At 41.9% G+C, this 25,445-nt stretch overlaps 1 protein-coding gene across 1 annotated transcript in view; it reads left to right on the forward strand.

The window, feature by feature from the left end:
- Positions 1 to 25,445, forward strand: part of SLCO5A1 (solute carrier organic anion transporter family, member 5A1) — a 150,944-nt gene that overhangs the window by 52,022 nt on the left and 73,477 nt on the right. Inside the window, exon 2 of the mRNA XM_010575928.1 lies at positions 22,723 to 22,757. Within this exon, the coding sequence (XP_010574230.1) occupies positions 22,723 to 22,757 (35 nt within the window). The remainder of the gene's footprint in view (positions 1 to 22,722; positions 22,758 to 25,445) is intronic.

The raw sequence follows: 25,445 nt of genomic DNA on the forward strand, positions 1-25,445 counted from the left end.
CTGTCCAGCTGAGGAGGAGAGTGATAGAGCGGCTTTGGTGGGCACCTGGTGTCCAGCCAGGGTCATCCAACCACAATAGATAAGGTCTTTGACTACATCCATCTACATATGAAATCTTTCATTGTTTTACATAACATTGATATAAGACACACAAGGGCTAAAACAGTAAAAATTCACCTGCTGTTGTAATTAAAGTTTGTACAACTTTTTTTTTTGTAAATACAGACTTCAGTTCCCACATCTTCTTTGCTATTCATCTTGGATCAGCTAGGTTAGGACTAGAATTAATCAAGTAGGCATTGCTATTCTCATCAAGAGTTTAAGAAACAATGAACTGATTGGCATTTCATATCATAGCAGGCTTTAACAATCATTAAAAAATAATTAACAGTGATTTGGCTTGTTTGCCTATTGTTTTGTAGAAATGCTATGAAACTGTGCTATTATTGATGCTAATTTTAAAGTAGATTGTTATCCAGCTGCTCTTTAATGGTAATACCTCTAAGGTTGTGTTGGGAACAGCTTGATTCAGTTTGGATGAACTGACTGCTGAAATCACAGCTGTACCCTGAGCTGCCTGTTAAAAGCTGCCCTCACTGTGCCCAGCTCCCTGCAGTCAGTCTCTTCCCAGAAGCTTTTTCCTTCTGCTTCACACTCAGAAGTCCCAAGCCCTGTGTGCATACAAGCCTGGGAAGAAGTGGTTGTTCTCAGGTGTTTGTCCAAGCCCTGCCCTGATCTGTCCCCAGGAGGCCAGGGACATCCACAGGGCAGCTCAACCCTGAATAATCTGTTCTGGCTATTTACTGCAGCAGAGAGTGAGGCAGCCCCATACCTAACTGATGCCAACAAGAGTATCCAGCAAAGTCCCTTGCTGCATTAAAGTATTGGCTTATTGAAGGCAGACTCCCGCAGTCCTCAAATATCTCTTTTGGCAATATCCTCCCTCAATTCCCCAGGAGCAGCCAGGGTTATGGATACTGAAAGTGATAGATGTCTGATACACATGTTTTTTAATAACTGAATCATAAAATATTCAGTAACCCCTGGGACTGCAGTGCCCGGTCTCTAGTCATGACCTAGCATAATTCTCTGAGCAGCTGCCTCTCATGGCCTGAGGGCTTAATTTAGAGTCCATTGAGGTGAGCAGGAGCTTTCTATTGGCACTGGTGATGCTGGATCTGGCCCAAAGGCCAGATCTTATTCCTACAGGTGATCCTTAAGGAGTCTGTGCTAGAAGCATTAACTGTGTTACTGCTATACCATGCTGGCCTCCCCAAACCTGAACAAATACCTCCTGAATCTCTTTCCTCTTCATGTAGTACTTGGGAGGGAGTTTGGGTGTTATTTTTCCTCTGAGGACTAGGACAGATAAGCATAGGTAGAAAGTCCTGCTGTAGATCTAGATGACATTTGATGCTGGATCTGGTTTGAGCGTCCCTAGGCAGCATCACATCATGCCGGGCAGACCTATCAATTCTGGGGTTGTAGGAGACCTGTTAACATGCCACATTTCAGCCTGCTTTATCCATTACAGTTAGACAACCCTGTGTTACGTGGTTGATGAAACATGACAGGGCACCACAAAGGGCTGCTACATAACCTGGAATAAACATTGGGACTAACTCTACTCAGAGGTCTGAGGAACAACTTTCACTGGTATAAAAGTGGTAGATTTCTGTATTAGCAATGAGTTAAAAATGCAGAACAGCTGCTTTCTCATAGTGGAGGCTTGTGTTATCTGACCACAGAGAAAAGGGCATAACGTTGGGCAAATTGCAGAAGTCCCCATGTCCCCCACAAATGCATCTGTGAGCTCCTGGGCCCAGGGTTTGTTGGAGAGAGGCACTCTGGCTGAGTGTCTGCAGGTGTGAAACTGGGGTCTGCGTGGGGAAAAGCTAAATGAGCAACTGGCAGAGCAGGGATGGGAAACAGTAAGCAAGGAAGGCAGACACAGGCCTTGCAGGTCACAAGGTGTCATGGCCTCACCACATAAATCCCATTTCTTAGAGCTTAATCACATACAGAAGAGAGGGCACAGTTACTCAATCAAACCTGATCAGGCAAACCTGTCTTAGAGCTGCAGGTAGTTCAACTCTACCCGCGTAGCTTCTGGCCCGTGGACTTTGGATCTACTATCAGGGCATGCAGTTAACACAGAAAATTCCTGATTTGAAACTTGCCAGTTTTATCTGTTTGTGTTGTTTTCAGCTGTGAATTCTTTTCTACTTGGTTGCTCTGTGTCTTTAGAGGAGGTTCAGTGTAATGTAGTCACTGGCTTATGTGTGTCCTTCTTTATTATCACAGCTCAAGTGAATGCCTTCTGGAAGGCATCATCCCTGAGGATACTACTTACTGAATCAGTCCTGCAAGCTCTTGTAACGTACCTGCAGCCAAGCACAAAGAGGATTCACAGCTACTAAACATTTTCTGGCCGCTGAAGGAAGAGCTTATCTCAAATGCTGTTCTTGGAAATGAGAGCAGCTTATAGCATCAGCCCTGTTGCTTTTCTAGCAGCACCTCTCCAGCACTGGGGAAATGCACTGCCCATTAAACAATGTGTGACTAATACCCTTAATGGCTACATTAGAGGGCGCCCCTTTTTAACTAATTTTTTTGGTTCTTGGAGGCAAGGCTGTGGGATTTAACAACGTAGCAAGAGCCAAGGGCGTGGGTCAACTTTCAAAATGGTGTGTAGCAGAACTGCAAAGCAGAGCATGTTAGAGAGGTTACAGAGAGGAGAAAACTGGCTGCAGTTGGACTCATCCAGGTCTTTCTTTGCATTTCAGAATGTTATCGCTGTGTATTAATATTGTTTCTGTGTTTACTTAATATTTCGGCTACTGATAGTCAAACAGCCAGATTTTTAGCTTAATTGATTGACACAGCTCCTATAAACTCAGCCAAGTTTGTACCACCTGACAGTCAAGCGCCAAGGAATATTTTTGAAGTGTAATTTTGATCATTACCCGCAATCAATACAAATGCTATTTTTAATCACTAGGCTTAATGGGGAGATTGTCATTGCTGTGAGCACAGAGTAAATCCTGCTGTGTCTCTCAATCATGTTGTCTTCCCTGGTCTCCTTACCCAGGGCAGCACAGTCAGACTCAGCCCAACTTCTGCTATTCCTGTCCAGTCCCTGGACTCCAGTTTTGCAGGGGAGGAGCAGCCTCAGGCTACCCTGCACTGTGACTGTAGCTGTGATAGGTGCTCAGGAGCAAAGTCTTACTACACTGATGTCTCCTTTGGGAGGTGAAATCCGTGGGCATGTTTTGCTGGATACATTCCAAAGCAGCAGTACCATTCTTTGAATCAAATGAACCAATCTTTGAAGCCAACCGTTCAAGTTCATCCTTTAGGTAACTTACATCCAGTCTTTGTTCCATACTGTCTGTCGCTATTTCAACATTTTCCTGCATCAGGATGTTTTACTGCCAATGACACTGACTTTTTTGATTAGTTTAATTTTTGTTCTGAATGAAATGGAAAATCCCTTACAGATGTGTTTATATATGCCCTTTATGTAAATTTATAAGGGCTTGCACATGGGGCTTGTAACAAAGTGTTGGTCAGCCTTAGCTGGAAGGGTTTGTTGCTAATGCTGCCAATACGAGTGTGTAACGTACATACTGATAGAACAGGATTCAGCCCCAGCAGTGACCGTGGAGATGCTCAGCTGTGGTAGTCTGCCCAGAACTTTGCATATACCATGCTACATAATAGTAATAGGAGGGGCTGTAACTACACCGTCTCTCCTGCCTAATTCTTCATACAAATGATTTTAATTTCAGTGGAACCAAAAGTCCACCTGTGTGATATAATTACCTAGTAAGCAGAACTTAATATTATTTTTGAGGCAATGATTCACATATATTGTTCCATATCTGGCTCCAGCTCTACCATTTTCATTTTTGTTCAAGAAGTCTTACAATGAACACAGTTTCCACTATCCTGATTATCATTTCTCTGAGACTCAAAGCAGATGAGAAAGCCCAGTGGGTGAAGCTCAGGCAAACCCTATATGTTTTCTGATGTTCTATAACAAAATAAAGACCTCTGGTTAATGAACTAGTTTAAGAAGAACAATGAAGTATCAAGAATCCTTTCCTAGCACTTATATTAGAGGCTAAGCATTACTCAGACTGCCTGATCTAGGAGGAAGACTTTGCTTCATTTGCATTCCTATTAACACACACACCAAACTGCCTGAGCAGAAGAGCAGGGAAGGAAGAAGACACAAATGAAGCTAGACTGCAGTCCTATCTCCAAAGGACCAGGAGGATTTTGAGATTTATTTTCATGCTTTTTTTTACTTATTGTGTTCCTAAGTTAGGAGGAATACAAAATAAAGGACCAAAATCAAGGAACTTGCTGACTAGGGATGTGTCCACTACCATGACTGTGTCTTGCCACGGACCAGAGGTGAAGCCAATATATTAGCTAGAAATTCATAATGCATTTGATTGCTTGACTTGTTTGTAACTTGACATTCAGTTTCACAGCCCAGCCCTTACCCCACTGCTTTAATAGAATAAGTTTGATTTAGTTGGTACCTAGAAGAACATCTAGCAATAAAGATGTTGTCAAAGTAATATAACAAACCTGATAGGAGCAACAAATCTACAGCCAAGCTGGCCTATCCTAAACTTCTTACCATCTAGCCTGGGGCAGAGAAAGGGACATAGTGAAAACACTCTTTATCAGGCTGGGAGGGTGGCTTGGGGCCTGGTGAGGTCAGGTACCCACTGTCGAGAGGGCAGCTTTCCTTGGCAGGCATCAGGCACCGGCTTTTCAGTGAGCAGCAAGCGGTTGGAAGGCAGATAGCACTGAAAGCATCCATTATTGTGACAACCTGCTTCAGAGCAATCGTTAAAAGGTCCCGGGTGAAGATAGAAGGGAGGGAAGCATCCAGAATATTTTTTTTAATCCTGATAACTGTACAGCTGCAGGATAAACAGCGTGAATGGTTCTCAATTTTTGCCCCTCCTGTTTCTGTTTTGCCATCAGCTGTATGCTCTGCATGAGGCACACAGCTGCCATGGTACTTTGCAGGGACAATTTTTGTCGGTGTTGGTTGAATAAGGCTGTATTTCAGGTGCAGATTTTTCATTTCTTTCTTTTGATCTGGTCTGGCAGTACATTCTGTAGGAAGAAAACATGAATTGTAAGAATTAATCAGCCTTGATCTGGGATGCGCAGTGAGTGGTGGTGGTGGACAGAGCAAAAAGCTGTCTATTATTTCTCCCATGTTTTTCAGCTGTTCAGATCTGTTTGAGGGTATGGAGACCATCTGACTCACCCTCACCATCAGCAGCACTACTAAGAAAATGAGTCAAAAGTGGAATCACAATTCTTTTCTAATGACGAAGTGTACCAGAGGCATCCTCTGTCATTTTGAACAGCCTAGGCACATGCAGAATGGGTGACTAATGCCCACAGCACAGGTTTTATTTCATTCGATTATGTCATCTGTAGTTTCAGCACTTTCGCTAGAGGACTTCTTCACTTCTTTATACTTAAAGGGTATTTTTGCCTAAATGAACATTTATTACTTCACAGGTCAGGTCATAGCTAAGGATGCAAAGCATTAACAAGAAGGGCAAATGGAGACAGCAATTTCTTTTAAATACTGAATCCCTTTTGCTGCTATCTTTGTCAGCGACCTACTAATGAGTCATTGCATGGAGTTAGGGTATAGCAAGATGTTAGGCAGGACTCCTGAGATCCCTTTCAGCCTGTTTTCCATGATTTTACACACAGATCAGTTTCTTCTAGGCTATTTTCAAATGCCCAAGATGTCTTGTTCTGGGCTGTGTGTGGGAAAGGAGACACAGCTGGGGTTGTCTTTTAATTTAATCTTTCTTGCTCTAATTCACTGAAGTATGTTGTTTATGTTTGCATGGATGGGGAAATAACCTTGTTTGTGTTCTGATAGTCACTGTGCTGCTTTTCTGGAGCCTCTTAGTAGAGAGGCACCAGGGTCATCAAGTAACTACATTTAAATCCATAGTTATTTTACATTTAAAATAACCAACATACATGTAGACAAAGCAGGCACAACAGAGGCAGTCAGCTAGCCTTTACTCTGCCCTGTCATAACACTGTACAGTAACCACAAAATCCTGATGATTGCATGGCTGGATATTTTATAATCAGTTCCTTGATTCTCAGTTTCCCAGTTTATATTGCCTGAGCTTTGGATAATTACAGTAGCCCCTTAATGTGTTTTACCCTTGAATTATTGACAAGTGCTTTCAACCTTAAATCCACTTAAATGTAGAATAGATTTCTGAAGTGATCATTATACTGTCTTGTGTTTCTCTTCTGCTACCCTTCAGAGACTATATAATATTTGTATATTTACATTTATATATGAAGGAAGTGTCTGAAAAACGCCTTGGCTATGGACATATAACGAAGTATCTGAATGGGATTGTTATGTGGTCTCCTCCTCCATTTCTTCTTTTTGCTTGTTTGTTATATCACATCTAAAAACATCTTGCTTTTTTCTTCCTTTTTTAATTGAAGTTTCTATTAAGAAGGAATTTTGCATATATTTAATATGACACACCAGACATGCAATAGCAATAGGTACAAAAATAAACTTGACACTTTTTATTGAAAGAAAGATTTGAAAACAATACAATCATTAATTTTTCTGGCTGACAAGGGCAGGATGATTCCTCCTGCAGTCTCAGCCTGGATGGTTTAGTTGATTTTGATAAAAGTTGTGGTCATGCTCATTTTTTCCTAGCCATATATTAATTTTAATATGTTTTCAATCTGATTTAGAGGTACTGGAAATTATTCTAAGCATCTATGTTAGGGGTCTATCTGAGTCATGTCTTGGAGAAGTCATTCTTCTTCTTTGGATTATTGGGAATTTAAGAAGATTTTACTGCTAGATATTTATAGGTAAAAAATGAGAATAACCCCAGTATTTTTGGTGCGATGACCTGTACAGCCCTGTCACTGTAAGAAATCACCAAATAAGCACAGTGTGCTTGCTCCAGGCACAGCTACTGCCTGACTCCCGGGACCCCAGGAAAGGACATTTCCCTCCTCTCCTCCACAAGCTTGGAAGATGCACCTTGGCTGACCAAGCAGACCCTTCAAGGTCTACAGCCAGGTGTGCTCCTGGGGCTCACGGTGCCTATAATACAGTTTAGAGCTATAAGTGTTCTGGACTTGCCTTCATTCAGAGGAGGGAAGCAGAGCCAGATGTGGGAGTGAGCTGAGACCCATTTGGACTACTACTTCATCTGCTTCTTTCTTTTCCCTTCCCAAGCAGTGTCAGTATCTGGATTTAGGCCTATGTTCCTTAAAAGGATAAACTCTGCACACTCAGCAACAGGCAAAATGCATTTATAAATGGATTAATCTCTTTGCCAGCTGAGTTTATTTTCAGGTAATCTCAGCCCTTTCCCCTCTCCTGGATTTCAATATACACAGGCCCATGTAAAACTAATGATATAAATCAGGTCAGCTCTGAGATTAGAGGTGTGGGAGCGAGGCAGAGAGAACTTAATCAGTGCCTGCATGCTGCTACGATGCTATGACACGGTTACAAGGAGTAACTTTAATCCCAAATGTCCTATGTGTTCTGCAAAAAAGTGTCAAGCCAACCTGCCCGGATTTAAGATAAATCCACTGAAATTAAGTGAATCATGGCCTTTGCCTTTTTTTTTTTAAGTGGCAGATGTGAGTCTAAAAAAAAATCAAAACCTCATTGAAACACAGGGATTTAAAAATAGAAGCTAAAACAGTTTCAACATTCTGGCTAGATGGCAGATCATCTGGCTGTAAAAAATAATAAAAATATATTTTAGAAAACAGAAAAAGTTTCATTAGAGCAGTGAAGAATGAAAGCTAGAGAAAACCCATAATATTTCTGCAGTATGATCAGCATTACACAGGTTCTGGCCTTAATTGCCTGCAATAATTGTAGTTCAGCATATGCAAAACTATGAGCCGGCTAGCTGTGCAGTTCCATGCTGTAATTATTACAAACATGAATAATTAATATTTGGGGAGAATATTCTTGGTAAAAAGGTCTTTTTTAAATTCTTTCCCAAGGTGCTTTGTTATGTAAGTGCACGAATCCCAGACTGGTACTTCTAATTAAATCAGAGGTTGCTTCTGAGGTGAGCACGTTAGATAACAGAGACAGAAAGCAGAGTGGCCAAGCACACAGATCATTGACCTTATTTTTAACCTCTTCACCATACTTGGTCTATCTTTCCTCAAATAGATCAGCTACTAATAGGAACAGTACCTCCTACTGCTTTTGGGCCTTGTTAATGTTTTCGTAGGATCAGTTTGGATTAGACTGTCAGCCAGCTTATATGGGGAGCCCGAATTTTTAACACTGCTGGAGAATTTGGCTTGAAAATGCCAAAGCCACAGGATTTAATCAAATACAGTAGACAGCAAAGCACAAGCGACAAGCTCCCATTAGGTATTTGAACCTTACTGGATACTGGCAACGTTTGGGTCCTGTTAGCTCCATCTTTCACCAGGTGCTTTTGTACTTTTGCACTTAAGTTAGTAGTGTATTTCTGGGTTTTATTAACAGTTCTTTACTGATTTAACATAGTAATGTAGTGCAAAATTGTATTGATAGTTGTTCTCGTGCTTATGGAGTTCATGGCTTTGGATAATAACAAGATCTGAGAAACAACCTGATGTTTCGCTGAAACAAGTAAATTAAAGATATGGTTTCTTAATGGGGAGAAAAACTCCTGGACAACCAGGATGGCCCTGGGAAGGAAGACTGCATGACAAGAAAACATTTAAAGAATTCACTCCTTCCATTTAGTGGCAGATTTCAGGATGGGATCCAGAGTGCACACAGCTGCCTGGGTCCTGCATGCCTCAGACTCTGGCCCTCTACCAAATGGGTACAAAACAACTGGGGAGCACCGGGGGGGACCACTCTGCTGCTGCAAGGTGCGAGCTGTGCTTTTGGGTCAAGACCCTGTTGCTGGTGGGGCAGTGGTTGTGGTGGTCCCAGCTGGGAGGAAGGCAGTAGGGAGCGGGGCCAGGAGGGATCAGCAGCTGCAGGGAGAAGGTGAGTTGGGCGTCAGGCCCCTGTACCACAGGGACAGTGAGCTGGAAAGCAAAAGCCGTACTGGGAAAGGAGATTGGAAAGGAGAAGGGATTGAGAAGGGCAAGGGAGGAGAGGGCAGATATTTAGAGTTGACCCCATAACCAGGAGGTCAACAGAGGAGGGAGGAACTGTGTAGGTTAGAGGAGCAGTGTGACAAAAATGATCTTTAGATTGCTGTGTGCTTTTAGTACAGGAATACATAGGTGTAACAGTCAAGACATCCAAAAAAGGACAGCCAGCATCCTCTACCCATTATACAGGAGGAAAGACAAAGTCCAAAGATCTGGAACAGAGCTGCCTACTTCAGTCTGTAAAATAGTCAGAGGTGCAACACTTAATGCAAATGCAGATGCATTGGAAAGTGCTGACCTACAGCTCTTTTTCTTCACACTTGATGAGGATGAAGCAGTCTTCCTGGGGCCAGACTGCATTGGTTCTGCAGGGCGAAAGGAGGCGACGGGGTGGTGGAGTCTCTTGTGGAGATACACAGCCCATTTACATTACAGAGCTGTGAGTCTCCTTCCAAGTCTGAGCAGGAGGCTTTGAGCAAAAACAGGCTGGGGAGCATAGTGACAAGGTGAACAGATCAGCATCCTCTTGTCATTTCAGTAGCAATATCAACAAAACTTCCGGACAAATAATTTATTAATTGAAAATGCATTTGGCACATTGTTCAGCTGAATGTAGAAAAATGATGGTACCTGGAGAAACAAGACCAAATTAAGTTAAGCTTGGTTTTAGTTTAAAAAGCAACTGAAATAACCACACCTTTGATTTGAGAAGGTTGACATTTTTGTTAAGTTGTTTTACTAAGGAATGGATTTTTTTTTTTACATGAAATAAAATATCTCTACTTGAAGTTTCTAGGCTAATTAAACTGATCCTGAAAGAGCAAATCGGGCCTAACACCTCAGACAGGTCTACAGAACCTATTCAAGAAAAGGAACCTTCCGGCTCCGGTAAGGAGCCATACTTAGGTGAGATAACAAGACCAGTTTATTTATTTTTTTTTAAAGAGGTTAAAATACTAACATTTTCTTCTTTGCCATATATTTTATACCAGAAATTGGTTCTTCCATGAGAACATGACCATTTATTTTTGTAATCTTTCAGTTCAGCCCTGGGAGTGAAGAGATCTACATTTTATCTAAGTCCACAGTAGTGAAATTCTGGGTGAACTAAGAATAAATGAACATCTTTATTACAAAGTCCACGTTGGCTATAGAAGCATCCAGTAGCCAAATGCTTCCTTATGCCCATAAATTTGTTTGTAAAAGCCTATTTCATAGCTTCCAAAAACCACAAAAAAATCTTGGGAAGACATGTTTCCTGTCTCTTGTCAATCAGTCACGGTCTGCAATTGTTAAAATTAAATTAAACTTCAAATACTCAAAGGCATGTGCCTGACTTGCATGTGCACTGCAGAACTAAGGCCATACACCTGAAGACAAAACCCCTGTGCTGCTTAGGCAAAGGCAATTTCACCAGCTGACATATGTCAGCAAGCTGGCAGCTACTGTGAGCTCTTGAGCATGATGATGATGTGATTTTGTATTTATCTTACGATTGTGCTCAGAAATCCACTTAGCTGAATTTAAATTTTTTTGTATTTCCACTGAGGTTGTGCACGGTAGGCAGGAGATGCAAAACCTTGTGCATGAGCACGAGATTTAATGCAGGGCATCATGTGTATATAGATGGAGCTTGAGTCCTGAATCAGCAGATGTGTTAAGCACATCCTAAATTCCCAGAATATGCTACAATGCTGCATTGAATAAAGACAAAACTCATTGCATGCTTAATGGTAAATACTTTGCTGGAGTGGGACCTTACCCATCAACCTATTCCGGGTGGTGTCTAATTCTGGAAATTGCTGTTTCCTGAAACATCAGTGTTACCTGCTGCACAACACATTTTACTTCTGACTCTGCAATTCCCAATAACTTTGTGTTCTTATCTGCACATCCATGGTGAGATTCAGCACCAGACCACAGACACTTACATTTAGATACCTGGATGTAGGTAAGGACATAGGAACTAGGTGTCCAAACTTTGTTACACTCAGTGGAAACCTAACCGATGCAGCTGACAGACTGCTCTCTGCTGTGAGCTCTTCAAGTCACCCTTAAACAGCAGTCTATATGAGGAGCTCCAAACTCTACTGAGTTTGCCTATGGGAGGAATCTAATGCCCTTTGGGTCTCCTGCCTGATCTCCTGCTGAAATTTGGAAAGGCATGAGTCTCCTCTGTAACTTGTGCCACATCTGCCACCCTTGTGCAGTGCTCCCAGGTGTCCTGTGACATCTCCGATGGCACTTGACATCTATACTTGGCAAATGAGTCAAGTATTTTATCTTCAGTGACTAGAGCAGGAACTTCTACGCTTATATTATACATGAACACCTACATTTAGACACTAAAATGTCCTACAGGATGGAAAGTATCAACTTTTTTTAAAGTATTCTCACATTATCCATACAAAATCTATTCCAAAATATTTATATTCTTTAATGCTAAAAGCAACAACAGAGTCTTGCCTGAGTTTTAATGCAGGTGATTAAAAATTTGTGCTGCCTTACCACTCAGTGAATTGGCAACAGAGCACCAACCATATGGTTTTCTTTTAGGGAAGAGTAAGGGCTCTGTACAGCTAAAAGGTATCTGAAATTCTTCTCTGTCTACAGCACTTTGAAGTTCTCCCTATAAACTCTTGACTGAAACTCTTGACTGCACAGATTTTATTTTGCAGGCAAGATAGGATAAGTGACTGTAGAAAATCTCTTTTCTCCCAGGGCCAGCAACTCTGATCAAAAGAACCCAATGTATGGCCTTTTGCAAAACTAGCAAAAGATACGAGGTTTCAATATTGATGCGCCATGCACATCCAGTGCTTTAAGAAAGAGCAGAAAGAGTTTTTTGCAGCTGAAGAGTTGGGGGGGGGGGGGGGAGAAGTGAAAAAAAGTGTTTCTAAGCACCTTGCCCCAAATGTAAGCTTATCTAAGGTAGGTCAGTCTGTGAAACATTCATACTATTCCCATAGTCTTAACTGGTTGTAACTTTCTGTGCTTTCATTTGGATGTGCTAGGATATGGCAGCCTTCGGTAATTTCTGTTATTTTAGACCACTGTAGATAGCGTTTTACAGCCATTAACCTCTCAGCTATTAAAGCTATTAAACTTAAGGAATTTGAAGCATCTAAGTACTGGGAATACTTTCTGACTTGTGCATTTTTCTCATGTCCTGAGGTCCAAGGAAGGATATAGCAGAACTTGTATGTTTATAAGGTCTGTCTGTATTTAAAAAAAAAAAAAAACAAAAGATTAAGAGCTTACTCACGCAATTGCTGTATCAGATGTAATACTTTGTTACATCATGATGCCTCTTTGATGATCTGACACAAGCTCTGCCTGTGTAATGTAGTTTTTCTCCAAAAGCTAGATTCAGGCCAGCTTGTTTGGCTGAACAAGATGAGGAGAGTACAAAGCTGTGCCATCATGCCAAAGTGAGGTTGGTAGGAACAATTCGGCCTTCTGTGGTCTGCACCGTCTCCCTTGCGATGCCAAGACCATGCACTGTAGGAGCTGGATGTCCTTCTGTACAGCTACTAGATGACATCTAGCACAGCTGGCAGAGCAATGGGACAGACCTTTTTGGAAGGCTGGGATGGAGATGGATAGGAGGAATGGAGAATGTAAGCAAGCCTGACACTAATCATCGTACTTTTTATAATTTTCTTTAGGATTTCTGACTAAATAAGAGTAGGAAAATACACAAGGTGTACAAATTTTGGTTTTTTTCCCCTAATAACTAAAAACATAAGGACTTTAAAATCCCATATATGAGAAATGTATCAACCAAGCATTAACACTGAAGGGTACAGAGACAGATGTAACATGTCTAGATAATACAAAATAGGTAAGCAAAGTCTTAAGTCCTCACCCATTTTAGTTTTGTATAAAATCCTGCTGACACTAAGCAAAATTGTTCAGAGCTACTTCATTGTACAGACGTTCTAAGCATTTTCACATTGGAGTAACTAACTATTCACTGTATGTGTATAAATTAAAGAGGACACCCTAGAGGACAATCTTAGAGGACAACCACTAACTTCTCTCTATATTTGTTGAATACGGAGCCTAATCCATGAACCCAGCATAGACGGCCACATATTAGACAGCTACGGTTAGGTGAGTTGGATCCCATTCACTGCTTTTAAAATCTCTTGGTCTGATAAGGGGGAAATGAACAGACTTTCCACAACATGAAACTATAATTTATCAGAGATAAAATGACCATTTTCCTTTATGTACTTATATTTTCTATGTCTTCTACAGCTCCAAAAAGAGTAACTAGCAAATGAGAAAAATACCACAGACTGATGTCATGTGAATGATGACAGCTTCAGCTGGTGACAGTCTAATAGACATGTTTCAAAAGAAAGAGAGAAAGGAAGAAAGAAGGACAAATTTAAATAATGACTTGGGTCAACACTTGATTATATTCTATATTGTGCTTAAAATTGGGCTGTAAAGGTAACCATTTAATGAGACAACGTACTTCCTTGCTGTGCAGTGTCTGCTCCAATCTTATCTAAAACAGTGGAGCTACATCTCTGTAACCTCATTTTGGTGACAAAACACGGTGTTTATACCAGTAATATTGCAAAGATGAGTATACTGAAACTGGCAACTCAACATGAACAGTGCTGAAGGCCTTAATAAGGAAATCTTCTGTCTTCCAGTATCCACAGTTTTAATTCTGCATTTTGAGGTTTTAAAATTCATTAAACTATTCCTTGCCTTATTCATCTGAGTCATTCTTCAATCTCCTTCCAGCATTCTGTTTCTGATTAATAGTTATTAAGTATTAAGCAATCATGGGAAAATGACTATTTTGTCCTGGAAAGCTCAGCAGTTCTAATAATGTTTAGTATTTCCACAGCTGAATGTGAACATATAGAATACAATCTGAAGCAATGCTAACCTTTCAAAATCTCTCTCTAAAGAATATTGTGTTTCTTCTGCATTTTCATTATGTCTGCGAGCTACCATGTTTTCTCAATAGTTTATTTTAATAAAGCTGATATTTCCTTATGTGTAGTAAACAATAAAGCTGATCTTTCTACTGTACAAACTATGTTGTAGAAATAATTAAAGCTATAATTGTGCAATATGCCAAAAAGAAGCGTAAATTGGATAATCCAAACATCTGCTTTTGTTCACAAATGCAATGTAGAGATCCATGAACCCATCCAGAGTAAATACAGACTTCTTTGTATTTAAATTCAAATTAACTACCTACAGAAGAGGATGCCTATTTTTTTATTAGAATGGTTGGGTTTCAAGGTTCTTAACAATGAGGCTCAGTACATATTTCAGGTGAAACCATGGAAACAGCAGGAGCCATTTTACTCAAAATAGAAATACCACAAATGACCTTGACATTTAAAAGCTGATGCTGCACATTGTCATTTAGATTGTGAACGATGGGCATATTATCATGTCCTCTGTTCCAGAATTGTTCTTGGTCTTCTAGGAAGGAGTATTTGAAAGCTGGGGAATTCCCTTATCCTCCCTTTTTATGAGTGCAAGGTAGGAAAGTAGGAACTATGCAGGAAAGCATGACAAATTGAAAATGATGGCAGTGGAGCAGTACTCAGAGGAGTTCATTTGCACCTGAAGACTGTAGTTTGAATTCTGTCTGAAGACTGAACATGCAAAACTTCTCCTGTCAGGTAGCTGAGTGTGAATGGCTTTCTGCTGTCTATGTGCAGAGACACAGAATTTTTCTGTCTTACGTATCTGAACAACACTAAACACTACAAAATACTGCTGAATTTAAGGATTTCATCTTTGCAAGGATTGCTACAAGGATTGCTGGAGAATGTGTTTTCTTAGTCTACAACCCCTGCATAAAAATCTAACTTCTATAAACAGTTGAAAATTGCGAAGTATTTTGGCTTTTTGCTGTCAACCCATCCCTCTGGGAGCCATATTTCTCGTCCTGTTTGAATGATATGCTTGTTGCTGAAATGTAATTGCTGACCCAAGGGCGGCGCGGGGTCAGGGGTGTCAAACTTCTCAGCACAGGGCCCCTCTTAACAGGGTTGTATTGGAAAACACATCTTCCAAGAGGAGCTGTCTGCCACCGCTTGTCCCTCTCGTAGAACCTGCTGCCAGGGACAGGCACCTCGAGTGGTGGTTATCACATGGGCTCTGGCATCAGCACCCTGTGCCCTGGCCCTCACCAGTGGGGAAGAGTGACGCAACACTGTGTTCGAGTGGGTTTGATGATTTGAGACGGTTGGGTTAAGTTCTTTGCTGGCACTAACTTCTTTAGAGGCACTAACTGGAGGTCATGTTTGGGAGGACAGCACTGGCACTCCCAGTTCTCCAGCCTGTTCTCCTTTGAGAAGACTGGAGCATATGTTTTCTTCCCAGATATTCAGGATCCCGCAGATCAAAGACACTCCTAAAGAGATTTCAGATGCATGTATATTCTTTGTTTCTCAGAAGACAATAAATGGGTTGAAGGTGGCAATAACCTGGAGAATAATTGCCTGGCAATGGAAATTTTACCATTGACTTTTGTGGTGCCAGGATTTTACCTTTTGACTTTGGACAGCATTTCATCTCTTGGGTGTAGCTAACACTTAAAAAAACTCCCTTGTTAAATTCACCACTGCTCACATCTACCAATTCACAGAACACAAACCAACACATCAGTGGGAATTTCTGCTTATGTGATGAGCAGCAGAAGAGGGCACGATATAAGGAGAGAGCTGAAATGCCTTCTGCAGCTTGGATTGCCTTCTCTGGTGGTTTTATATGGCTCCATTGAATTCACATCCTTTCTTTCAGTCTTTGGTTCAACTGTTTTCCTTTATTTATTACTAGTGTGAGTGTAGTCTCTGTGTGTGTGTGCCTGTGTGCATGTAAGTAATAGTAGTTTTTACTGGTCTTCTCTTTCACTTTGTTGAGTGTCCTGGCTTCGGCTGGGATGGAGTTAATTTACTTCCTAGTAGCTGGTATAGTGCTGTGTTTTGGATTTAGGATGAGAATAATGTTGATAACACACTGATGTTTTCAGTTGTGGCTAGGCAGTGTTTACACTAAGTCAAGGACTCTTCAGCTTCTGATATTGCCCTGCCAGCAAGGAGGCTGGGGGTGTGTGTGGGGGGCACAAGAAGCTGGGAGGAGACACAGTCAGGACAGCTGATCCAAACTGGCCAAAGGGGTATTCCAGACCATATGACGTCATGCTCAGTGTATAAACTATGGGGAAAGCTGGCTGGGGGCCACTGCTCAGGAACTGGCTGGGCATCGGTTGGCGGGTGGTGAGCAATTGCATTGTGCATCACTTGTTTTGTATATTCTAATTCTAATTCTTATTATTATTTTCCCTTCCTTTTCTGTCCTATTAAACTGTCTTTATCTCAACCCATGAGTTTTGCTTTGTTTTCCGATTCTCTCCCCCATCCCACTGCAGTGGGGAGTGAGTGAGCAGCTGTGTGGTGTTTAGCTGCCTGCTGGGTTAAACCACAACACTGAGTAATGTTTGTACTTCTAAACAGGATTTTTAATACTTAAAGAAGCCTGCTAATACTGCCCTTGAAGCTTTACTTACTTTGTCTTGTCCTCATGCTGGGAGCAACTCTTCCTTTAGGTGACAGATAGGAAGCCCATTTTCTGACATTTCAGATCCAGCAGCGTCACGGCACGCAAGGCAAAATAATAGCTGGAGGGACAACAATGACAGACTAAAAACATCTGAGTGAAAATCTGCTTTATGAGCATCATTCTAGGCAGGATTTCCTTTCAAAGCTACTTAGGATTAATTTTACATAGCCATTTTATATGTAAAATAATTTAATTCCATTCACCACAGGTAATGTTGCATGTTGCAAGTGAATGCATCACAGCATTTCTTGTACAAACACAAGCTCTGTCCCTGTGGACCAGAAGGGTTTCTGAAGAATAGTAAAGAAAATAAGAAATTCAAGGTTTGATCCTGCTGCCAATCAGAGTAGCAGTCTCAGCAATGCTGTATATGACTTCAAGCCTACCATGAGAGCCTTGAGGTCACACTCCACAGCGTGCCCTTGAGCATTACACAACACCCAAGTCTTAATGGTCCCACAGACATCTAATAATAAGTTAACAATTAATACAAAACATTTTTTTAAATAAGAAAAGATTACCATCTGGGTGAAATGAGGGCCATAGTGCCTGGCTTTGGCTCATGCTCTGGGGCACACTTAGGTCAACAGCTTTCACATACTGCTCCACCTCTAACTTTTTTGCAAGTTATATTATTGATAACAGATCTAACAGACAAAATAACATTTAGAACAGAATAGAATAGAAGAGAACAGAATAGTTTAGTTGGAAGGGACCTACAAGGATCATCTAGTCCAACTGCCTGACCACTTCAGGGCTGACCAAAAGTTAAAGCATATTATTAAGGGCATAGTCCAAATGCCTCTTAAACACTGACAGGCTTGGGGCATCAAGCACATCTCTAGAGACCCTGTTCCAGTGTTTGACCACCCTCTTGGTAAAGAAATGCTTTCTTACTTATTATCCAAGTCAGGACCTGGTTTCCAGGTGAGGTGAGTGGAGGAATGGAGCAGATAGAGCCTCCTCCCTCCCCGCTCAGTTCCTCTTGCAATTCCACTTCTGGCAACGCCTTGCTCTGTTCTATCCAGTATTTCTAATGAAAATCCCCCATCTTCCTCCTATGATTTAAACTGCTAACTAAAACTAAAATGAGAATAGACCTTCCCCAAATGTCATGACAATAAGTATCTCACAAGTATCTGTGACCCTAAGCTGAAGAGCTGCACAGGCTGGTGACTTAGCTGATACAGAATATTATCATTTAAAGAAGCACTGCAACAGTCACCTTCCTCTTCTTGACAGAAGCAAGATAGCTAGATCACATCTGGAGGCAGCAGTAGAGCCTGCAGCAGGAGATTGAGGGCAGGAAAATCACTGGAGAAAAAATGGTGCTGGCTTGCTTCTCCCCCTTTGAGAAGGCATCCTCCCAGCCTAATGTATTTCTACCTGCCTCTGGTGACACTCTGGAAACAATAGAAACACCAGCCCTGCTGTGTGCAGGACCCACTAGCTCAATGCTCACTGCATGTCTGCTCTGCTGCCTCTCGCTTCAGCTCCACTGCAGCAAGTTTCCCCAGTCCCTGCCCAACCAATGAATATTGGATTAAATTCAGTGTTCATCTTTGGTGGCAGCTGGACAGCTGAGCTCAGTCCTATGGGTAGAAGAAACCCAATGGTATTTTCCTGAACCCAAGGGAATTGCTTTGTCCTATAACTCAGATGAGAATTTGGGCCACGGAGGGCTCAGGGCAACAGTAGGGCGGTCTTTAACATGGAGTGGGAGGCTGCAATAGTTGAAATTTAACATTGGATTTCATATATAAGCCCCCATGACTGCCATGCCTGAAAGCTTTCTTGGGTCAGCAGCTGCAGAGGCTACTGCTTGCTGACATAAGCCTTCAGAGTGCCCACATTAAAAACATGTTTTCAAGGATAAAAGATGAATAATGTTTCAGCATATGGTTCCTCTTAGAGCATTTCCTTTGGGTTTTTTTTCAGCCTTATAATAATAAATACATAACTTCAGGATAATTTTGCATGCATTCCTCTAAGAGATCTGCAAGTTTTATTTGTATAGGGACCCTAAGGCTGTAAAATATGCCCTGCTGGGCAAATTATTCTTCCTAAAAACCAACAAAACCCTGCTCTCATATCTGGCCTAAATCTGTTTTGAACATTGGTGCATATTTACAAGTTGCTTTCCTGGCTACCTTTTTGTATCTCTGCTTTTTACACTGTATTGCTTCAGACCAGGTAATTGTAAATAGCTCACTACATTCTTTTCTGGTTTTCATATCCTAGGTAGAAGATTCGGTTTAAGTGCTGGAGATGTACAGTAGCCCCAGGGCTTTGAAATGGCTTCACCACTCCAGAGGTAGGGAGTAGAAGTCTTATGGACTTATCTCAGAGTGTAATTCTCCTCATTTCAGCAGTTTTCCCCCTTTTTAGGTCTACTGAACAGGAGGAAGCTAGCTTCTGTGCTGGCAATTGAAGAACTTTTTAATATTCTCAGATTTACTGAACTGATTACGTTAAATCACATTTTAGATAGCAGTGTGTTTCATTAGAGTCTATTCTCATGACTCCTTCTTGTGTTACTCTTATTTTGTGCTACCTTTATATTCATCAATGTTCAATTACTTTATTGCTACTCAGTAATTAAATTTGCTCATGATATTATTTAAAGTATTGGTTCTGAATGACATGCACTTTCCCTGGACAAATGCTCTTTCCCTTTGTGTGAAGGCACAAGTGCTGATTCCAGGTGGCACATTGCTGGCTCCCATCTGACGTGACTGGCTAGGGTGACACGTTGGAGCACGAATTCAGACACTGGCATGGTCCAGAAAGATGCATTTAAGGTGTCTACCTTTACACACACAGTAGATTTACTTAGAAGCTGGCGAGGAAACTGATTTTTTTCTTGCTCTCTGTTTAATGGTGCATTATAGATTTTGTGTTTTTTTTGGTGTTTTGTACTAAACCCCCTACATTTTGCAGTTAGTGATGTTTGTGGTCAGGCCACACTGTGGCCCACAGTAGACTAAAAGCCTATCATGTCATGGCAACTGGGATCGGGGGTTGATGACCCAGGAGTTCCCAGACATTTTTATGATCCTGTGTACTGACTTTCAGAGAGGATATTTTCACTTGGTGGCATTCTTCCAGGTTTCTTCTATTGTGGCGCTGATATTTTGTGATTTTGCCAGTGCATTTCCTCTGATAGAAACTAATGATCAGGTGGGGGGAAAAATCAATGAGCAAATGTTCTATTTTAATACAGAATTTTGAATTTGGACATGGGCAAAGAATTCAAACAGATTCAAACTGTTACTTCAAAGTGTTTTGACTTTGTCACTTAACATTTAAAACTAGCACACTTAAAGGCATATAAGTGTAGAGAGGAAAATAATGTTTAAGGATGGTTAAGGTCATAATGCATATATTAACCAAATATAAATGCATTAGCTTATACATGAATACAGAATTCTTGCCAAAAGGCCGCTGAAAGGTGACATTGAAATAAAGCAGCACATGCTGAGAAACGAGATCTCTGTGAATGACAGTGAGAGGGAAATCTGGTTTAGTCTTTGTTCATGGCTTTGGTCCTGGTTTCAGATGATGCTTCCATAGTTTCAGATGAATGCTTACACCATTTTAAAAGCAGGATGTAGTAGAGGAACTGGGACTTGCAGGGAAAAAATGTGAACACAAAGAATGAAATGGCATAACAAGGCACAGTACAGCTCCCTTCTTCCTCTCCCATGTAGACTATATGAGTATCTCATGTCTCCTTAATGCCTGATACTGCTGTGGCAGTAGGAAAAAAAAGGCTTAAAACCAGAGGTATAGATCTTAGGAAACAATTATAGGCACTAAATGTGCCTTTGCATTCAAGGCATAGACCGTATCTCATTATACTGCCGCTAGGCTACCACAGCCCTGTATACATTCCTAAGTAAGTATCCTGGTGTTTAATAAACTGGTATATCTTACTTGTAAATAACTTGGAAAAGAGATATCTTTGATGATTAGCTGCTAGATTATCTGCCTTTAGATATTGCTTGCTCAGGGCTAGAGTGCAGCACTTACTGCACTGCGCTGCATGCGCTGCGGCTCAAAGCTGCCCAGAGCCTCGGCACCCTGCAGCGCTTGAGTGAGGGGCTCCAGCCTGGCTCCAGAGTGGAGGAAAAGGCCTGCTCCTCTCCTCAGTGCAGGGATGGAGGAAGCCCTCACGGTTCTCCTCAGACCGGAGAGACTGCCTGTACAGAGCTCCTGTGCTGACTCGGACAGCTTCCTGCACCCTCCTCCCTCCCTCTGCCCCACTAGACAAATTCCTAGCACGGCCTGACATGTTGCAGGGTTGGGAATTAGAACCCCTGCCTCCTAGTTTGTCACTGAGCATTTATCAATATGATCTCCAGAGGTTAATGGTATGTAGAAAATGTGCTTTAGTTTCTCCTTGTTTCTTCTATGCTTTTTCTTCTAGTTTTTTTTTTTTTTAATTTTACTTTGTCTCCTTACATCTAAAACCAACTGAGACTTTTTACACTCAAATCTGTTTTTCAAAACAGGAGTTCTTCTGTGTGTAATTGCATAGGAGAGAGACATAAATAATCAAGAGTCAGTCCCACTTTTAAGATGCTCGACTAGCTTTTTCAGAAAAACGCACTTAAACATTGGGCTTTTGCTTGAGAAAGAAGGTCTCATTTTGAACACAACTGTTAAAATTATCCCAAGTAGATTCACTGCAACTTACCTCCTGAGACTTGGCATCTTCTAAACCAAAACAGTAGGCCCTACAGAATCATTACTATGACTCATGTAGATGGCATGGGCTTTATCCTGCTACTAGGCACTCAAAGGGGAGCCCGTGTTTATAGTCATGGTGCCAGATTCAGCCCTGAGATGCGCAAGGCATGTCAGAGCCTTTCCTGCGCTACCCTTTGCAGGTAGCCTTATCACCTGCTGCTTCCAACTGGGCCCCCTGCACTGACACAAGCCCGACTCACCACCTTTCCGTGCCCAATGAACACTGGATGGCCAAGTGAACCCATCCCTCCCATCACCCTGGCCCTGCTGTGGGTGGTAGGGGTGCTCCCTGGATGGGAGAGCATGGCACAGGGCAAACGATAAAGTAGAAGAATGACCTCAGTGAGAAAATGTAGCCCTTTCTTCTCTGATATGTACAGTTTCAATGCTGACAGCTGTCACCCCTAAGCTTAACTATTATTTCTGAGACTGTCTTTCTCCTTTCTGCCATTCTCCTATTGCTTTGCACTTCCCTCCCATTCAGGGTTTCTTGATTTCATTCATGAAACTGTAGCTAGCTCTTCTCTGGAGACCGACAAACGTTAAGGTGGATTTAGCTGAACTGTGTCTGAGTGCGGTTAAGCTCATTTCTTGTACTAAAGGAGGTCTTTAGTTTGGGATCTTCTGTTACAAGCGCTCTCTCTGACATCTCAAATAAAAATAATGAGCTGCTCCCTCGCAGCAGTGAGCTGCCCTCGGGAGTTCATTAGGACACTAGCTTGGTGAGAGTCCCTGAGGAACAGAGTTACTTGTCCTTTCGCTTTATGCTTCCCCATGCTCATGCTCCAGGAGGACCTAAAGCCCATTAGCCTCCTAATGCACATCCTGTTTTGCTTATTGCTTTATTAATATTGGGCTGGGAATGAAAAGCAGATGTTGCCCAAAAATGGCAGCAGTGTTAGGGAACAGGGGAAGGAAGACAAGCGTGTTGATTTATTGCATTTGTGGCATAGTGTCGAGAGGAAAACCTGGCTGGAAATGTGAAAAAACGAAGGAAAAGCAGAGCCATCAACTCATGCCACCCTTCAGCTGAGTTCTTCCCTGGAATAGACAAGGCTGAGGCACCTTGTTGGGCGTCAGCAGCTCCCTGGACTAGCAAGTACATGTAAAGTCCCAAATCCATCACAACTAAAGTGTGACCTTAAAAAGATGGCGCCTTTGTAGCTGTTACCTTCTCCTCAGAAACTGATACAGCTTGTGAGACTCAGCCAGCCGAGGTAAGGTACAGCTCTCCCCTCTGCTGCTGAGTGCCACCTCTCTGCCAAGAGGTCGCGTCCCTCAAAGAACAGCAGCCGAGCGCGCTGGGCGAGCACTCACCACCGCGGCGGGGGCAGCCCACGATGGAAGGAGGCTGTCAGCTGGGAACTTGGGTAGGCACTCTTAAGATGAAGGGCCTGTCTCCCACTAGTCCTGACTTAATGTCTTCCACTAACACAGATAAATCAAAAGCAAGGTGTCAGCCCATGTCCTTAACCTAGCAAAATGGGAACTGTGTTCTTTTGCAGTTGTGGCCATAAACAGACCGTTCTGCAACACCAATTGATTGCTTTGTGCTTGAGGGATACCATGTATTTTAAGTTCACTACAGTAAAATCTTAAAAGCAGAAAGTTTGCATAAGTCATCTTATACGTTTATATTTTACTGTGAACTTGGATACTGTCATTGCACCTTCTGTAATTAACCCGTCAAGTGAAGAGAGTAATATTGATTTCCCGTTCATCACTTTGCACCGGGTGCTCATACCCACTGCAGGCTACAAATGTTCTCGTTGCTCAGCTAACCTGTTATTTAAGTATTCAGAGCCAAAAGTAAGCAGGGAAGTCAGGCATTTTGGTAGCTGTAGTCAGCTGTGGTAACTTCCTAAAACAAACATCTTCACCTAGTCCTAAGGACAATTTTATCTCTGGATAGGTGTCGTGGTTTAACCCCAGCCAGCAACTAAGCACCGTGCAGCTGCTCACTCACTTCCCCCCCCCTCACCCAGTGGGATGGGAGAGAAATCGGGAAAAAAAAAGTAAAACTCATGGGTTGAGATAAGAACAGTTAATAGGACAGAAAGGAAGAAAATAATAATGATAACAATAATAAAATGACAATAATAATAATAAAAGAATTGGAATATACAAAACAAGTGATGCACAATGCAATTGCTCATCGCTCGCTGACTGATGCCCAGTTAGTTCCTGAGCAGCGATTCCTCCCCACCCCCAGCCAGCTTTCCCCCCAGTTTATATACTGGGCATGACATCATATGGTATGGAATATTCCTTTGGCCAGTTTGGATCAGCTGTCCTGGCTGTGTCCCCTCCCAACTTCTTGTGCCCCTCCAGCCTTCTTGCTGGCTGGGTATGAGAAGCTGAAAAATCCTTGACTTGCTATAAACACCTCCTAGCAACAACTGAAAACATCAGTGTGTTATCAACATTCTTCTCATACTAAATCCAAAATATAAGACCGTACCAGCTACTAGAAAGAAAATTAACTCTATCCCAGTCGAAACCAGGACAATAGGTTTGCCACTCTAGAAAGAATTGAAATTGTACCTGTTTGCAGGCTGTATGGTTTGCAACTGCTGTGAAGGCTGGGAATGCTGCACCCTTGTATTTTCCCATGGGATTGGAGAATACTTTTGTGATATCTACTGTTATTCTGTGATCTCATGAAAATTATTGTTGATTTTATACAATAATGGCTAGGAATCCTGGTCATACAACAAGATCCCAAAGCTGATGTATAAATACATGATCTGTAAAGCTTACAGACTGCAGTTACTGGTTCATCATCACATACTAGTTCAAGTGCAACGGAGCTACCGAAGTTTAATGCCTACCGGCTGAATTATACATGTGTTCTCAGGGATGGCTCAACGAGACGACTGAGTTAAATTAAGAGCTCGTCCTTGTTGAAATGGGCTATCCTCTCTTCCTCTTTCCCCATGGACCTCCCCTGTTTTTTTGCAAGCAAGTTCTTGCGCTCCCATCCTTGGTGAAGTGATCCAGCTCATCAAACCAGCAAAAAATGTTTCTTTCCCTTGGACTGGTTTCCTGCCGCCTCAGCAAGCTGAATCAGCTTACCGAGGGCTGAGCCGAGTGCCAGAGCCGGCACGAAGGAAGCTGTGGCCCTGAGGGGCTGACAGTGGAAGAGGAACACCTAGGGAAAAAAACCCTAGGGAAAAAATGTATTGTCCTGGCTGTGTTGAGTTTAAGCTGTCTGAGTGCAACGCAAGCACAAAGAGGTACCAAGCACAAGCGTGATAAAAACTGAAAATGCTGTCCTGTGAAACTATCTTATTGATCAAGATTCTAAGTAAGTAAACAAATGCGGTCAGTCTTAAACACTTTCTTTTTTAAAGGAAGGGAAACAAATCAAAGGTAAATCCTCTATCCTGCCAGAAAAGCACTAGCTATTCAGAAATGTGTAGGGTATTATAGTTCTTTGGTGTATTCCTTGGCATCATTCTACGGTAAAACTTAGGGCAAAAAGAGGAATACCTCATCAGTTCACTCCCTATCAAACCACAACAAATGTAATCATTTCCAGGACTATCTAGACTTATCTTAGTACTAGGGCTTTAAAAACGGCGACTTGAGAGAACAAACCAGTGCGATTCATGACACTACACAAACTGAGAAAAAGGGATTAAGAGGAAAGCGTGAGGAGTAAACTCCAAACTACTTTTCCCAGGTTTTGTGTGCATTTCCCGCTTTTGGAGATGGTTTACTTTGTAGACAAGACCCTGGACAAAATGGATCATCAGGTAGCCTGGCTTTCTATTCCCTCCCCCCAACCCCCCAAACCAAAACCCAACAAACCCCTTTGTTCTTTCTTCTCCCTTTTCAGCAGACGCTGCAGTTGAGGTCTCGTCTTCCGAGTATTTCATGACCTTTTACACAAGGCGATGCAA

The sequence above is a fragment of the Haliaeetus leucocephalus genome, unplaced genomic scaffold, assembly GCF_000737465.1.
Source record: "Haliaeetus leucocephalus isolate CR32 unplaced genomic scaffold, Haliaeetus_leucocephalus-4.0 Scaffold506, whole genome shotgun sequence".
Classification (NCBI taxonomy): domain Eukaryota; kingdom Metazoa; phylum Chordata; class Aves; order Accipitriformes; family Accipitridae; genus Haliaeetus; species Haliaeetus leucocephalus.